The 17,429-nt window shown below is 37.2% G+C and overlaps 3 protein-coding genes across 5 annotated transcripts; 1 reads left to right on the forward strand and 2 right to left on the reverse strand.

Annotated features, from left to right (window-relative positions):
• Nucleotides 1-2,438: 2,438 nt before the first annotated feature.
• Nucleotides 2,439-9,343, reverse strand: LOC101305474. 3 transcript variants are annotated; one of them, XM_004300346.1, is made up of 6 exons: nucleotides 9,133-9,343; nucleotides 8,991-9,060; nucleotides 4,503-4,612; nucleotides 4,269-4,383; nucleotides 4,026-4,127; nucleotides 2,439-2,651 (listed from the first exon to the last, which is right to left on the reverse strand). In XM_004300346.1, exons 1-5 carry the CDS (start codon nucleotides 9,194-9,196, stop codon nucleotides 4,043-4,045), a joined length of 444 nt encoding a protein of 147 aa, XP_004300394.1. In that variant the 5' UTR covers nucleotides 9,197-9,343; the 3' UTR covers nucleotides 2,439-2,651; nucleotides 4,026-4,042. The 3 variants fall into 3 exon arrangements, with proteins under 3 accessions (XP_004300394.1, XP_004300395.1, XP_004300393.1); XM_004300347.1 differs by having other exon boundaries at nucleotides 2,648-2,683; nucleotides 4,026-4,104; XM_004300345.1 differs by lacking the exon at nucleotides 2,439-2,651 and having other exon boundaries at nucleotides 3,948-4,127.
• Nucleotides 9,344-11,034: 1,691 nt separating this feature from the next.
• Nucleotides 11,035-15,669, forward strand: LOC101314385. Its single transcript, XM_004301721.1, has 6 exons — nucleotides 11,035-11,184; nucleotides 11,843-12,829; nucleotides 13,243-13,437; nucleotides 13,518-13,672; nucleotides 14,968-15,078; nucleotides 15,363-15,669. The coding sequence occupies exons 1-6, from the start codon at nucleotides 11,035-11,037 to the stop codon at nucleotides 15,418-15,420; spliced, it is 1,656 nt and encodes a 551-aa protein (XP_004301769.1). The 3' UTR covers nucleotides 15,421-15,669.
• A 950-nt stretch (nucleotides 15,670-16,619) lies between these two features.
• Nucleotides 16,620-17,429, reverse strand: LOC101314671 (putative F-box/FBD/LRR-repeat protein At5g62970-like). Its single transcript, XM_004301722.1, has one exon. The coding sequence runs from the start codon at nucleotides 17,427-17,429 to the stop codon at nucleotides 16,620-16,622; it is 810 nt and encodes a 269-aa protein (XP_004301770.1).

The raw sequence follows: 17,429 nt of genomic DNA on the forward strand, positions 1-17,429 counted from the left end.
CTTGGTTTTATCTGCAGCATCATCTGTACCTTCGAAATCATCACGTTGCTGAACTAGGATATGTTCATCGGTAGGCATAGTTTAAAATCCTGATGCTTGGGGAATTATGCCGTCAAAACTCTAGTGTATGATAAACCTCAAATAAGCAATCCCTACTTCAAATCAAAGGAAAGATGATCACTAAACTTAGAGCTTCTTTTTTTTTTTTTTTCGTATGTGAAACTTAGAGCTTCTTAATAGATAACTTTTGATAGAACCAGTCTCTAGAGCTCATAGAGACAGATTTGATGCATATACCCACATATAATAGGTGTCTCTAGAGTCTAGACCACACAAAAAAAAAGAAAAGAGAATTTCTCTCCACTAGAGTTGAAATAATAACATCATGAATATATGTACCAACTCACCCAGCTGCTCATTTACATAGTTGCTTGCATTTTAGATTTAGAGAATGCATGGAACTTCGAACTCACATAGATACATCAATAAATTGCATTTGAAACATGGCCCTTGCATCTTGATCCAACCTTGCTCGTTCATGTTGCATTGCCAATGTCAACTTCATTTTCCTTTGGCGTTTGGATTTTAAGAACACAGGTACTTCATTTTTCTTTTTCCAGCTCTTGAATTTTTTTTTCAGCCAAACTAATTCAACAACAAGGAGATCTGCAGTAAACTACTCTACCGATCAGTTACTAACCCAAATTCTCAGAGGAGGATATCAATACCAAACGTCCAAACCATAATCTATTTGTGCAGCATAATAGTTTCTAAATCCTATTTTCAGAAGAACAAAATTACAAAGGTTGGAAGATGATAGATGTGTAAAAGATCATACAGGTACAGGCATATTAATTCCTAGAATTATGAAACTGAGGCTTAAAATGATAGTTGTTTAAGCCTTTGAGGTAATCAAGTTATGCTCGAATAAACTCTATAAACTATAACGAAAGCGAAATGACAGTAAGCAGTGAGCACAAATTTGAGTCTCTTGGTCTGGAATGTTTGATCCCTACAGAATAAGGCCTCTATTTAGTTCATGTGTCGGTTCATAGGGGAGTGAGTACTCATCATTAGAACAATTGAATAGGATCATTCACCAAATGTTGGCAACGTATGAACATCTCAAACTCCTGGCAACGTATGAACATCTCAAACTCCGGTAGATGTGTCAAGATTGTGAATGGTTAACCCACTTCCATATGGGATGACCCCTGGAGATATCCCTAAGCACTCGAGATCATGAGGACAGGTGGAGTTGGGCACCGGAGAGAAGAGGCCAGTTCACTATTATTATGTCAGCACACAAGATTGCAAGAGATCATTTACTTGGCGATGCCTATTCACCAGCAAACTTCGTTGTGGAAGAAATTATGGCATGCACCGCTTCCAGCAAACTTCGTTGTGGAAGAAAATATGGCATGCACCGGTTCCAGGTTAAGTTTAGAATGTTGTGTTTGGGAAGCTTGTGCTAACATTCTTCCCCCTAGAAGCAGACTAAAGAGCTAGCTGAATTGATATTGACACATAAATGACACAATGCCCTCTGTGTGGGGAGGTTACGTGATTGCAAAGTAGCAAAGGAGGTTCAGCAAATAGGCCTTTAGCGCAAGCTCCAAATGCCTATGATGCATGATGGTACGCGTGAGTGGTTGGCCGTGAATGCACAAAATTTGTCCACGAGTTCATTCTCTTTACTTGGAATGCTGCTCTGGGCGTTATGGATGAATAGATGATACGTCGTGTAAGACCCAAATGCAAACAGTTGCTCTAATTATGGGTTGGTGGGAGGTGAAAGACGAAGTGTGTTGATGTGCGTAAACCAGAGGTAGGGATAATCAAATTGAGCGTAGATGCAGCCTTTGATTCACAAACTGACAGAGCGGGATCAGGTGGTGTTTTTCGTGATCATGAATGTAACTTTGTGGCTGGTCTTCTCCATTCACAAGATGATATAACTTCGGTAAATCATGCAGAACTTCTTGCTCAACCTAGCTAGATCTAAGCAATTTCACCACCTCCAAATAGAAAGATTGTTTAGAGTTGGTTTAGCTGTTGAAGCTGCTTCCCCATATTGGTCTCAATGGTCTGAGTTGGGGTTTTTGGTGAAGGACATAAAAGCTGCTTCAGTTATAGCTTTTAGCCATGTTCGACAAACAGCAAACCGAGTTGCCCATCTTACCGCCCATCAAACCGGGTTTTTAGTTATGCTTGCCACAACTTTGGTCAATCTTTGTACTTGTTAGAACCTCCTAATATATAAAGGAGGCTACCCAATTTGAATGTACTTCTGCCTAAGCATTTATCAAACTGTTGCATTCCCAAAAAAAAAAAAGAAGAGGTGCCATCACTTGGATTGTGCGGATTTGTATTTATAACAAAAACTTAATGCTTAGTCTCTATTATGGCTCAATTGGTTTTTGTGGCTGCCCAAGTGGAAAATCCATGCAAGCAGAATGACTCGTTACAAAAACATTAGTCGTTCTACATTCTACAACCTTAAAACAAACAACTGACCAAAATAGCAATAAAATATGCATGAATCTGCACAACACACTAGATCCCAAGCATATACAAAATCAGTCCTTTTTGTGCAAACTCCATAGGTAATGGTCCAGGCGGGGATTCATAAGCGTGGAAGTAACAATGGCCTATGGTCAAACAGTAGTAGGATGCGGTAAAACTACATGCAAGGAGATGTTAAGCATTTAGAATCACAAAACACTTGTCTTGGTGTCCAGACTGCACACATGAAAATGCAACAGAACAGATTTTGTAGGAAATCTAAAAGATGAATAAGAAATCCTTTCTTCCCCAATGGCATCTCCTAAAGCATAATGCAATGTTTCAGGAAACCCCAAGGATGCAATAATTGACCATAAAATATATTAAGGAATTATATATCCTATGGCCATTGGCCAGCCTACCAAATCAGTTTAACAATTTAACATTGATTTAGTATTCTTGAAGGCATGCAAATCCTATATATGCTAAATTTCGGGTAGATGTTAGATCAGCAGCAAAAAACAAGACAATGGGGACATCCAGGGTAGACCATTTGATTCAAATCAAATGTGTTGCCACTTAAAAAAAGGAGCATGTCAAGCAACCTTATAATTATAACAGTAGCCAAAAAAAACTACAATAATGTTGTTGTTGAAAAGAAACAGGATTTTAGTGCTTAGAATAAAGAGAATTTTCAAAGAGTGAACAACACATCCACATGAAAAGAAGACTTGGGGAAACTAGAGGCAAGAAACCGAACAAGAAAAACTTCAATTCTAGACAATTTAGTAAGCTGCCAGCCTGTCACATTCCAGTCCCTATGAATAGCTGTGGAAGAGAAATCTCTGATCTCAAAAATATTTATTACATTAACAGAGAACTCCAAATCTTAATTTGTCCCATGAATGCTCTTGGTCAGACTCAGTCTCAACCTTGTACTAAAATATCTCTCTGATTCTGTCTAGTCAAATGACCCAAATACAACCAAACCATCCTCATAGAATTTTAGCCTTCTTCCCGCCCCATTAGATCTTTAACTTTTCACTTAAGACAAAAGACAACAAGTCTTTCAGGTTATAAAAATTTTGAGCTTCCATTACAAGCATAATTTCAGCCGCTTAATACTTATGCAGACTTTACTTGTAATCACTAAAAAAGGGTAGAACTTAGAAATGATGACATATGATCATGGCAGTGATGGCACCATCAACTTTTTAAATTTTCAAAACCACAGATGCATTCACAGCCTAATTTGTTTTAAGTGGCAACTGTTTTGGATTTTGTTGAAGCAATGCCCAATCATTTTGCAACTTCCAGAATAAGGACCAGTATAATATGAATGCAGGAAAAACAAAGTTTTAAATTTCACGAACTAATCAACAAATGGCTCATTAATGCTAAAGAACTCTTCATTATTACTATACCTGTTGCAATACTATAGTGCCAAGTAAAGCATTAAGAATAGATTAGTTCATAAAAACAAAATCATGGTGCCAGAGAATAGGAAAGTAAAAACGTACAGCTGTATTTGGCAAGGTTACAGGTTTCGTCGATTTAATTGCCACACAAACTGATCAACAGCAAACATAGCACGAGAAGCTGAGCCAATAGAGCCATCATATCTGCACGAATGAGTCACAGTTCACCAGAATAATACAAATGACTGATAATGGATGTATCATTTGAATTTCCTCTGTAATAGACAATTCACAATTGCATCATAAATCACATTTCAGTGCTTATAGACAGATGGTGTGGCTTACAGTGCAACCAAGAAAAATGTTGCTGTTTGCATAACAATAGCCCCTTCACCAGCTGGTTTTGATGTGTTCATGCACCTTGCACAGAACCAATTCTCATGAATTGATGTGACAACATCTGCCCATGACACAAGATCCAGTTAACTCACCATAATTGAAAATCACAAAGCACTATAAGTTTATACCAGTTATAGAGGACATCTTGCAGATACTATAAACTGACAAGACAAAACTTACATTGGTTGGGCCCAATAATGAAGCTCTCTGTGCGGAGGTTGTCGCATTTGATGAAGTTGATGAATTGGCTCAATTCAATAGGAGTCACTTTAATCCCTTCTTGTTCGACGCTGCAGAGATACAATTAATCTTCAGGTATAGTGCTTCATACAAAACAAAATGATCAGGATGACACCTTTAAGGAAAACTTTGCTTTTAAACTAACCGAGAATTCAAAAGCAATAAAAAATGAAAAGGTGATTTCCCCCAATCATTTTTTCTGAGAGAAGAACTTTGTTCAAAACATGATATGTTAAGCTGAGTGCAAAAATATTGACACAAAAGCAAAGTAGAATGAATATTGATACAAAGCCCAGTCTTCTATGTTTCTAAATCTAATTTTGGTCCATACTTCACTTGGCTCAGCTCTTGTTGGATAGGTTTAGATGACTAGTTGCACAGCTATCAAATATATAAAAATATGCAAATGCTACATTTCAAAGTTAGAATGTCTTCCACAATGTGTAGCCTAGCCACTGGACCAAGGACGTGAAGATATAAAGGATACAAAACAAAGACCAGAAAATAAACCTAATAGTGGAAAAGACACAAGAAATGACTTTTTAAAATGAAATAACTCAGCGGATTGACACTTCTGCCTTCAACATTGCTGAATGACAGAAACTCAAATGTCAAAACTCTGCTGCTACTGCTGCTATATAAGCATATGTTTAAATTTGAGCGGTGATATAGATGCATCACAAAAACACTGGTAATAATTTCTTCATCAGCTTAGTTACCAAAGAACTAACATGATTGACTCATGAAAGATTCCAAGATCTCTAGTTTTACCTATCATCAAGCAATAATCTCTTTCATGTAGTTATGTTATTTTAGTATAGGTAGATGATTACATTACCAAACGCTAGTGATGATCTAAATCTGACTTCAATAGTAGATTACAACTGAGACAGTGCAGTTGGGTCACAGTTGATCAGTATGGCAGCTTTCAACATTTCAATGCATGAAAATTAAGTTAACCAACTCAGTCCTAAATTTAGTGGATTTCTTATCCACTACATTCATTCTTTTTCCTAATCACTCTTTGTCTTCTATCAATCAATATGTAAACAAAATTTAACAAATACAGTTAAGCCTGAGTATCTTGGAGATAATTCATTTCCATAAAGTAGGGGCGATGTTATAACGAGCAATACACATAAAAGTATTAACTGATTTAGCTACCACCTCTAATAGAGTTCAGACAACTAATTCAAATTCATATGACCGAAAGTGGAAGATTTAATACGGAGGCAGGTAGTCGAACCAACATAAAAATTAAAAAACTCAATAAATAAATAAATGAATAAATAAAAGCAAGTTTGAGAGGGAGCAAAAAGATGTAATTGCATTCTGATCTACAACTTTGCAAGAGAAATTAGTGTCTGATCAATGGAATGGTTCAAATAGGATACCAAAGGCATAATTTCAAAATACGTACTAGTATAATTATTTTCTTAAGAGCACACGATGGTTATTTCTCAAAGATTAAACCTAAATTGGGTTGGGTGGAATAGGAAGCAATTGAGCAAGCTAGTTTAAAACCACATTGATATCTTGATTTAAGGGAGGAGAAAACAATTTTCTCAAAGCTAAGATGCAGAAGTGAGACGACCTGAAGTTACAATGCCAACTTTGTCACAAGATCATTACATGTAGCATAGCACTCACCTTTGTGGGGAAGGACATTACAGACTCGTCAGAATGTAAATATCATTTTCTTGATAAAAAAAAACACTAACACACAATCTTTAATTATCTGTGGAGAATTTCAATGTTACTGAAAGAAACTGGATTATTCTGCAGTGTAGTTTCTATATAATTATTTTAAGATAAAATAGCTGGAAGTTAGAAAACAATTGTGAGGAAGTGTAAGAGGATTAGAAAAGGACGAGGGCTACAGAGCACAAACTTTTGAGGCTTCCACAAGAACAGAATAAGGCTTCTATTTTAGAAAGTTCATTTGCCACTTTATAGGAGAGTGAACACTAGTCATTGCATCGATTGATTTGGGCGGTCAATGTTTCTCCAAAAGTTGGTTAGCAACTTCATAACCCCTGAATCTGTCTAGAAAGGTGATCTTAGCTCTTTGTATAAGCATTTCAAATTTAAGAAAACAAGTTTGTTAGGCAGCATGTGCCAAATCGCTTAAGCAGAGTCACAACAACCAGCATTAAAAATATAAAAACAAACATCTTGAAAGGCTTTATATTTGGACCTTGTAAAATCGCTGGAGTGCTTTTTCCTACTGATCAAAAGGAAAAGATGACTGCTTTGTTATTATCTCAAAAATCTGCTATACTCCTCAGTTTCTATGTTCAGATTATAAATTTCTACCACCTAGAAGGTAATCTCATGGTCTTCTCCATGCTCTGAGGATTCAGAATAAAGACAAGTAATAAGTGGGTAGGCAAACCTAGATTACCATGCAATGGAAATCCCCAAGTCCTTTATAGGTCAACTCCCTCCCCCACAACTTTTCTGCTGCCAACCTCACCACTAATTCCTACCAAAGGGCAGTTAGATGTATTCTGATCGCAAACAAAATCTTTCTAAAATCGTAGTTAAATAGGCTCACTTCTGTTCATCATCCTTTGCAATGAAAATTGTATCATCATCAATTTTAGATTTCCCTCCCAACGGACAGATCTTCACTAGTTCAAGAAAAGAAAATTCAAGGTGGCTAGGGGTCACCATGCCACAGACGCCCAATCACCAAATATATCCCTCTTTTCCATTTATAACACTAGAAAATCTGCTGATCCCAGACAGCCCCACATTCATTTCCTCCATCTAACTCCAACCCTTTTATTTATGTTTTTTCCAATGTATAATCCAAAAAGACCCACCCATCATGATTGTAGGATGCAAAGCTTTTTGCAGATCTTCTCACCTTGTAAATGACTGTAGCGGTCTTTCCACATTTGATATGAATGGTACTGTGGAATAGCTTCTACAATGGTACAACCAGAAGAAACACTAATCCACCGAACTAAATTCCCAACTATATTTCCCACAAGCTTGAATATGATTAGACCAGATTCATCGATTGACTAGACTTGGGCAAAATGACAACAGGCAGTGAATCTTTAAAACTATTAACAAGATAAGGATCAGAATTTGAATAACTGTCTCAAAACCATATGAGCCAGCTGCTAGAAGATTTCAATAAGATTCAGCTAACTGAGACCAGCATTCAACCAGGCTATATAAACCAAGTTTAAGAAAGAGCGCAGATATTGAGTTCTTAATGATTCAGACGGAACTATGACCAAGTTAATAACTCTCTTGATTCAACTACAAAATTTTACAGCATTGGAGAGGTCCAAAAGTGTATCCAATTATGATTTTTTCATAAAAAGACCAAAAGAATCTAAACTCAAAAGCTTTTGATAGTATTATTTGTTTCTCAGGATCATAAAAGCAAACATTTTGAAAAGTAAAACCTTTAAGGTTGTTGGAGAGGATATGAAGCATTCAAGGAAGGTCGTTCGAAACCATGCAGTTATCAGGAAGAAAGAGGAGAAAAACAGTTTTAGTGAAATTTACACTGGAGTCAGAATGGCTCCTAAATCACTTGTGAGCTATTGATAAATATCACTTGTAAGCTATTGATAAATATAGCATGTCACTCACATTCAGAGAGCACGATAGAACAGACTCAGCAGAATTTTGCACATTCTGTTAATCCCTATCCTTAGCATAGAATAACCAAAGCAATGATCTTCCAACATGATCTTTCAAAACAACTGACCCACTATATTCTTTTATCAGAAAGGCAAGACTGGGTTTGGGAGACCATAGAATGGCTATGCAGGTCACAACCTAGGCCATCAGCATTCTTGACCACCCAAAGACACAGCTAAGTGAACAAGTCATCAACTTATCAAAGTCATCAGAAGCTAAGCTTATTATTCCCATGCAAAAAAGAAAAAAAATAAAAACGGCACTGCTTATAGTCAACTGTTGCTCAAGCTACTTGGCATACTTACTAAAGCAATTCCGCCATTAAAGAATCAAACATTCGCATCAATAGAACCAATTTAGTCTAGCACATTGCCTAACCCGCCACAACACAACTTCTATTTTTATTCTTGGATTTCTACAAATCCATGAACAGTTCAATTTTCATTCTGGCATCGCCAGACAACTGAAAATATCATGATTGAACTGTGGTGTACTCGAAAAGTAACAATGATTGAACTGAACATTACCACTAATACGCAAATCATAGTACTTCCATATGGTACACAACCATCAAAGCTTTCCTCAAAGCTTTCAATTTGGAGGAATACCCACAATCCTCTACTCGTCAATACCATCAAGCCATAACCTTTATCAAACCACATTGTGCAATTTTGTTCAAACAATATGAAATTTCCCCAAACCTACCAAATGGAATCCCCCCTAAACAAAAAAGAAAAAATTCAAAACGGGAATGGGACTTACATGGTAGACAAGAGGCGAGACGGTCCAGTTGGATCATAGTTGAGGAGTATAGCAGCTTTTAGAGGGCGACCTACACACCCATTTGTCAATGCATCAAGAACAGAATTTACAAACACAGACAGAGACAGAGACAAGGATAAACCTGAAGAGCCAACACTGAGAGAAGCCCACTTCTCCCAAACTTTGTGAATAAATCCCCAATCCATTTCTTCTGGTTACTCGAATGAGTCGAATCCCCGAAAGTTATGCTCTGGCTTAGATCATTTTCGAGAAATACGAATCTATTATTTATTCAATACGAATCCCCGAAAGTTTCCATACGAAATCTCGCCAAAAAAAAAAAAAAGTTTCCATACGAAAGTGTTTCTGTAGGTGAATCTATTATTTATTCACTACCCTTCTCATATTCATGCCTGAAGTACGGAGGGGGAGGTCCAATGAGTATCGTTAGGTTGAACAGAGTTGAACACTTACTAATAAACGGTTTATTACCCCTACTTTTCAATTATTTTTTGTCATTTCAGCCGTTGAGTTTGTAGCTCTATTTAAGTAGATCAGTTCTATAAATTTTGACTTGAATTGATTATCGTTAAATAATCAAACTAGATAGGGCTGACATTGGTAGGTATACTAACTTTATTTACCAATACTATGTACCAGCAAACTTATGATTGGTAGGCAAAATCATCTACCAAAACCAACTACCGAAGTTGATACGGTTGGTACTCGGTTGGTGCGGTTGGTAATAGGCCTCTACCAAGTTTAGATTATGGCCCGAAAAATGAAGTGATAAATATATTTTTTTCACAAATATAATGCAATGATAGCCTTGGTCTGATGGTATGTGGTCATATTTTCCATCAGAGCAGATATGGTTTCGAAACATACTTCTAATTAAAATTTAAACATTTTATATTTTAATTGTATTTATATCTATAGTATGTTATAGATATAAAACAATACATATATTATATATTATGCATATATTTTAATTGTCTTTACATATATTATACATTTTATATGTTGTTTGTAAGAGGTTAGAAGTTCAATTCTCGTTTCCTATGTAGATATGGGTGTATGTTTGCATAATTACACATACATGGTTGGTACGGTATACCGATGGTATGAAAATCTCAATACTAAGTACCAACTATGTTACCAAAACTGGTACGGTATACCGTACCAAGTAAGTCAGTTACCAAGTCTTTTGTATACCAACTAAGTTGGTACGGTTGATACTCGGTTGATTGGTTTCCACATGGCCCAAATTGCCAGCCCTAAAACTAGATCAGATAAATAGACGATCCAAATCCGTCAAACATGAATTGTTCAAGTTTATAAGGTAAATCACATTTATAAATCTTAATGATTTTTTAACTTGGATGAAAGTTTTTAGAGATAATATACTCATATATCTAAATATTAGATGATCGAGATGTGGAAAGGGAGTGAAACGGAGAAGAGTCCTCAACTAAGCGGTTCTCAACTTAGGTGGTATTTTTTCTCAAACTTCAGCGACTAAAAGGATATAAAAATAAGATTACTATTTATTTTAAAATCAATTATTATTTTTGTTTTTTCTTTTTTTGAAAGGAAGTATGGTAAACATATAAATGTTACATAAGCATAGCCGGCGAAGCGTCTGAAGGTTAAACAGGGCACGATGGGAAAATTACCGTGGTAAAGAAAAACAAAGAGGAGATTCAAATGAAGCCATATTATGTGATGAGGAGGCCAAGGCAAGAATTTTGAAATCCCGCAAAAAGAGGCAGAGAAAATGCCACACTCTCTGCTCTCACGAGCCTCCCCACACTAAAAAGCGCCTTCTTCTCTTTCATTTTCACATCTGCGTCTCTCTCTCTCTCTCTCTGCTAGTAAGTCTCTCTCTCTTTTCTCTCATCTACTCACCACTCTCTCTCTCTCTCTCTATATATATATTAATGTGGATTGAAAACCCGATGCAGATCCCAATTGCTGGTTCCGCGATGCAGTTTGAATCGCATTTCGGGGTGAATTTCTAAGGGGCATTGGAATCGGAGTTAGGATGGGATCGAGTGGCAGCAAAGCGGCGACGCCGTCGTCGTCCGGTGACGGTGGCCAGAGGCGGCGATCCAAATCCTTCGGCGGCAGGGTGTTCCGGTCGTCTTGTCTAAGGATCAAATCTCGATCTCACCGCAGCGACGATGACGAGCAGGTGAATCGTTTTCGCTTTTGATTTTCAGTTATGCATTTGATTCTGGATTTTGATGGACTTATCTTGCGAAGTGATAATAATTTGTGTTGGATTTTGAGGCGTCAATGCAAATTGGTTGGGATGAGATTTCGGAGTTTTTGTTGGCATTAGGAGCACAATTTGAATTTGATTTGATTTTGTTTTGTGAAATGTAGTTTGCTTATAGGATCACAATGTTCAGGTCAGTAGGCTGTAGGATTTTGGTAGCAGAAATTATTGTACCTTTCGAGCGCAAGTCTGAAGTATTTGATTGTTGTCTGAAATTCTTTTGAAGAAGAGTAGATCAAGTAGTTTTCTGAGTTTGATTTTCTGGATTACTTGTAGTTCTTGACACTGTTAAGGTCAGTGCCTCAGTGGAGGAGTTAAAAACATGGTCAAGATAAAAAATTTCAACAATTTTGCTGTGAAATCTATTAATTTATAATTCATGCTTGAAAATGCTCAACGACCACGAACAAGTTTGCACTATAGATCCTTCTGTTCTACCTTAGATCATCGTTTTTAAATGTAGTACATGGCTGATGTTTATAATAAAGGGTCATTTATGACTTTTATATAATTGATGTGGGGCTAATTGGAGAGCAGTTATTTACTAACATTTGTGTAACTCATGGTGTAGGTTTGTGAACATCAGAACAAAGGAAGTAGAATTATTGCTCCTTGTACAAACCAGACTGTCACAGATCAGGATCGTGCAAAGGAGTATTTCAGAAAGGTTAACGTTCAACAGTCTGATGAAATGCCTTGTATATCTTCAAATGTTGAACTCAATGAATGGGGTGATGCTAGCATCAATGATACTGTCTCCAGAACTGATCCCTCCTCTGCTCAAGATTCTGCTACTCCATCTTTGAACCCTTCAGGTCGTTTCCTTTCCCGTTTTAGTTTCGTTCCTGGCAATGTAAGCTTCAGGCTAAGCCGAGCAACCAGTTTGGGGTCATCTAGGTCTTATCCTCTATCATCAACAAGTGTCACAGTTTTGAATAATGATGATGACCTACATCTGCAAACAGGACCTTCTACCAGTTTGGTTGGTAGAGATGAAAGTCAAGAAGGTTGTGAATTTCTTCCAGAATCACTGGTTAATAGGGCTCCTACACAATTTTTTGAAGACACTTCTGGTAGTTTAGGATTAAACACTGTGGAATCTGGTTTTTCTGGCAATTTGCAAGACAATCAGACAAATTCTTCTATACAAGTTGGCAGAAATGCTAATGGTAGAATAATAGGGGTACATAACAGATACTCAGGATCTCAGGAACCTGTAGAACGAAATGTTCGTTTTAGTAGAACCTTAAGTGTTGGGAGACTTCGTGACAGGGTTCTTCGTCGATCATCTTTGTCTGATTTAACATTTTCTTCCATGCAACAAGAGGGAGAGGTGAGAGATACAAATCAGGGGGATGATACAAGGACATTGGCACCTGAAAGTAGTGTTGTAAACTTGCAAAACGGGTCTGGTGATCCTCCTTCCAATATGTTGAATTCATTGTTTAGCAACCAAGACTTTGAGGTGGAAACAATAAGACCAAGAGAAGCCAGGTATCATGATCTGCTCGAACACAGATCAAATTTCCTCGAGCGGAGGAGAAGAATTAGATCTCAGGTTTGTACATATTCTTCTTCGGATTAACTTTTGATTCTTTGGGGTAAGGTTTAGTATTGTATTATATATAGCCCACAGGATTGTGATTTTCTTTTTCATCCCAGGTCTGTAATTTCTATCAAGTTTAATTGAATGGCTTATGCCTATTTTAATCCCATATGTGGATGGTCTTGGTGTGCCAACCAGTTTGCTACCTTTCTATGCACATTTTAAATTTATTGTTCCTGGTGGTTTGTTTTTGCATAGAACTATAGACTGCTAAATGCTGGTGAAGGCAGCATCTAAACTTAATTCATGCTACTCTTAACTATTTGTTCTTGAGTTGTTTTCCCATGCCTTCTGTTTTCATTAATAACTTTATAATTTTAGATGTCACTCATTCGGTCATCTGATACACATGCCACTTGTTGCAGGTTCGTGCACTTCAGCGGTTAGGGAGCCGTTTTGAAAATGTGTCTGGACATGAGAGGTCTTGTATATTATCTGGTCATCAGAGAACAGGTCGTTGTACATGTCGTTCAAGTAACCGAGATGCCCTTCCAAATGATAACAGCAGTGCTAGGGCAAGCATATCCCGAATTGTTATGTTAGCTGAGGCTTTGTTTGAGGTAAGGTTAATGTATTTGATTACAGTACCCTCAGCCATTCTTATTGCATACGTTGAACCCTTTATACTTAATTTAATTAGGTTCTGGATGAAATTCACCAGCAATCTGTGGTTTTATCCTCCCGACCTTCTGTATCTTCAATTGGATCTGTTCCTGCACCTAATGAAGTTGTAGAATCTTTGCCTGTCAAATTATTTTCCAAAGTGCAAAAACATCAGAATGAGGAGGCTGCACAGTAAGTATCTTACCTAATCTATCTACTAGATAACATTCAGTTCAGTGTAGATTCTGCGGACAGGTTGCTTAGTTCTATTTTGTGTTTCCCGATTACAAGAAATTTTCCTGTCTTGCATTGTTTTGATGATGCATTTTCAAATTGTGCTCTTCATTAGTTATTGGTTGACTCATTTCTATTAATATTTAGGCAAGGAGATTGGTTCTTAGACACTGTAAATTGTAGGATACGTAAACAATGATGTCTAATAGTTTACTAAGTCAGTAAAAGCTTCTTTTTCTTTTCATTATCTGGCAACTTGAGCTACATTCTTAGGTTTGTCTTGTGAACTTCTAGTCATGACTTGATGTTGACACAAACATTATTAAGACAGTGGTGTTTAGTTTCTAGTAATAAGGTCTCCGTCACGAGTGTTTAGTTTATAGCAAAATGCAACTGATCAATTACTTTCCTGGACACAAGAAGTGTTTAGTTTAGTACCCAGACTTCACAAGAATGGATTGAATAGAAGAAAAGAAAAAAAAACGTACCTCTCTTGAAGCATAGCAAACTTTCAGAGGCTGGAAAGTTTATCATACAGTTATGTACGTTTGTGATATTGAACCCCAGACCATACTTGATTTTTAGGGACCTCAGGAATGGACTAAATTCTAGCTGGTAAATGATTCATCCAGCAAGATCCAATACAACAGCATAATGCCAAAGTTTCAGCCTCTGTAACTCTCCTCGTGAAAAAGATTCCTCTAATCTCAGCAGCTTCTTGCATCCACCCCTTGTGACATTGGGTTATGATCATATGTCTTTCTCTCTTTCTACATCTCAACATTATTTGTCCGTTTTTGGTGGAAAGAAACGAGGCAGTGCTTTCAAAATGGCTTTGGTAATTGTAGGAAGAAAGAGATTCTTTATGGTATGCTGAATTAGAAGTAAATATGGGCTTTATTCCAATATTGTGATGGCTAGAAACGAAGCCCAAAGATATATAGATATATATCATAATGCATCAATTTGTTTCCTACTCGATGCAACTTTTTGGTGCCTAATCAGGAAAGGGTGAGGTTCAGTAACAGTTGTCGACTTGTGTAGCATGTGGATTTTATATAAACCTGCATTCAGTGGTAGTAGACACTTTGGGAGGTGTTCTGGAGGTGTATGATCTCTCTTGATAAATAGTTTTTATATGTTTATTTATTTATTTGAATGATTTTGATTGACAAGAAGCTCGGAAAATGCATTTTGATTATATCATCGCACTATCTTAATTGCTCTGCTTTTGCTATCCTCTAATTTACCAGATGCTACATATGCCTTGTGGAGTATGAAGAAGGAGATGAAATGCGGATACTGCCTTGCAATCATGAATTTCATAAAACTTGTATTGACAAGTGGCTCAAGGAGATTCACAGGTTTGGAATAGACTGTATTATTTTTATACATACTATACATGAATCTTTTTACTGTGACGAATATTACTTGGAGACATTTCGCCAAAAAAAATATTACAGAAGACATGTTTGATTGCATAAAATAGCACATTTTGGAACATATATACTTTTCTTTTCGGTAGTAGCTGGCTTAGAATAGATATGAGATACGATTATCAGTCCATTCTTGGTTCAAGATATGATGATTTTTGTTTAAGACGTTTTTGAATCACTCTAATACTGGAACATTGCTTGCTTGAATGCAGGGTATGCCCACTTTGTCGCCGGGATGTCTGCAGATCGGACCAGCCCATAGAGAATTAAGAGGGTGATTTTTCACTCTGCCTCTGAAGACCTGCTCGGTCAGCGCAGATATTGAGAAATGATGCTTTCCATCTTGGAAACAATTCGAACTGTTAGAATTGTATAAGCCCTTGGGGAGTTCAGTCCTTGTCTGCTTGTATCATCATGGCTGCTCGCCATTAATTGCTCTCACCGCAAAGTGTAACAAAGGAACATAGTAGAAATTGACTGAACTACTTGCATTCTCCAGCATGGGAAGGCAGAGAGAGTGGGTGAGGGAGAGAGAGAGATTCAGAGAAAGAAAGAGGCTATGTGGTTGTATCTAAGGTTGTGCGTTTATCCTGTACTAAAAGGTTTTCCTTTTAGTGGAAGCACATATTATGTCAGCTAAAAATTTGATGTCTGATAAGTAACTGGGTACTACTTTTCTCTTCATGCTTGTTAAACCCTACGAGCTATATCTAAAATCGATTCAACCATTCCATTAAACACTAACCACCCGGTTTTCAACTTCAAATTCTTTAGTCTCTTGCCATGGACCTCTGCAAGTCTAAATACACTACCAGACATGAGATTTGAGAATGCTATTGTTCCACTATCAGCACCAACAACTTAAGGTCCAAAGAGTTACAACACTCCCACCAAAATACAAAGCAAAGTCACTCTTCTACAACATCTAAGGAAAGGTTTTGGGTGTAAGAACATCTCTCAAAGTTTGACACTTGACAGACATATCATGAACACCATTGATGTACATTTCTCGAAGTACAACTGCTGCAAGACTCCACATACTTCTGCCAAAAAAGTGAAACTGAAGCACAAAAGACTTTCTCAGCATTCAAATTAGTTTCTCTATTGGAACTTCTAAGTTTCCTTCCAGAACTTCGGATTTCCTTACCCTTCTAGTTCACCACAATTTGGATTTTAATTCCTGTCCATAACGACCCAACAGCATCTAAAACCAACAGACAGTATAATTCAACTGAAATCATGAATTACCTAAAACCATGGTCCGAACTTATACCTTCCTGACGGCATAGGCTGCATCTTAAGAAACTCAACTTGACAAGTCGTCGTCCTTTGGAACAATGAAAATTCTTTGCACAAGTCCTCTTCCGCATAAGAAAGATCAGCAGAAATCGTCATCTTTTTCAGAAAGGGACCATTTTTCAATAGATATTTTGCCATTTCTATCTCAGCCTGCCGTCCCTTGAATCCTGTTATGGAGAGATAGTCTTCAAGTGTGATGACAAACAAACAGGCACTTCCTCTGGCGGATTCCATTGGAACACTGAATCTTCTACTTCAAATTTGGTGCTACACACTAAGATAATATCTTCGAGATTAGGTGCACTGTGCAGAAACAGAGCTAGCAATTCCATGTAATTGCAATCCCAAAGTACAAGCTCCAATTGGTTCAGATTACCAAAAGCTGGGAGATGCCAATCCTTAAACCGACTAGCCGAAAGAGTTAGGTATTTAACACTAGAAACAACATCCAGAAGGCCACAAAAGATCGGTGGTTTTTCTGCTTCAAATTCTCCGAAAGCAATACTAACATTTACCAAAGACTTCACACTCCCCGTAAAAGAGAAAGATACCGAGCCATCAGTTCTGATATAAAGATTTTCAAGCTTTGGGGCATTGATATTGATTTTAAAACCGCCACTAGTATCACCATTAAGTTGATCACTTTCAAACCTAATTTTCAGAGTCTTCATTTGAGCCCCAGTAACCTCAATATCATTAACCTGATCATCCCCGCATTGCGTAATTCCTTCAATAGTCAAAAATTCAAGCACAGGGCATCTAGATAATAACTTTACAAATGAAGGCACCTGAGAAGCACCAACTATAGCATGGAAAACTTTCAGATTTGGAAAACAACCTAATTCAGGAGGCTCAACACTGAGGTCGTTCTCATACCAGTATAGCTTCAAACTCCTCAGTGTCTTGCACATAAAAAGGTCCTGGGGTATTGGAAAGTGCTCTAAAACAAACTCAAATTCAACAACATTCCGCCGAAACAT

The sequence above is a fragment of the Fragaria vesca genome, linkage group LG5, assembly GCF_000184155.1.
Source record: "Fragaria vesca subsp. vesca linkage group LG5, FraVesHawaii_1.0, whole genome shotgun sequence".
NCBI lineage: Eukaryota > Viridiplantae > Streptophyta > Magnoliopsida > Rosales > Rosaceae > Fragaria > Fragaria vesca.

Coding starts and splice junctions, on each gene's coding strand:
- LOC101314671 (XM_004301722.1), bottom strand. CDS start 17,429: ATGTTTCGGCGGAATGTTGTTGAATTTGAGTTTGTTTTAGAGCACTTT.
- LOC101305474 (XM_004300346.1), bottom strand. CDS start 9,196: ATGGATTGGGGATTTATTCACAAAGTTTGGGAGAAGTGGGCTTCTCTC. Junction 9,061..9,132: donor TCTCAGTGTTGGCTCTTCAG/GTTTATCCTTGT, acceptor ATGGGTGTGTAG/GTCGCCCTCTAAAAGCTGCT. Junction 4,128..4,268: donor ACATTTTTCTTGGTTGCACT/GTAAGCCACACC, acceptor TCATTCGTGCAG/ATATGATGGCTCTATTGGCT.
- LOC101314385 (XM_004301721.1), top strand. CDS start 11,035: ATGGGATCGAGTGGCAGCAAAGCGGCGACGCCGTCGTCGTCCGGTGAC. Junction 12,830..13,242: donor GGAGAAGAATTAGATCTCAG/GTTTGTACATAT, acceptor CACTTGTTGCAG/GTTCGTGCACTTCAGCGGTT. Junction 13,438..13,517: donor TAGCTGAGGCTTTGTTTGAG/GTAAGGTTAATG, acceptor TAATTTAATTAG/GTTCTGGATGAAATTCACCA.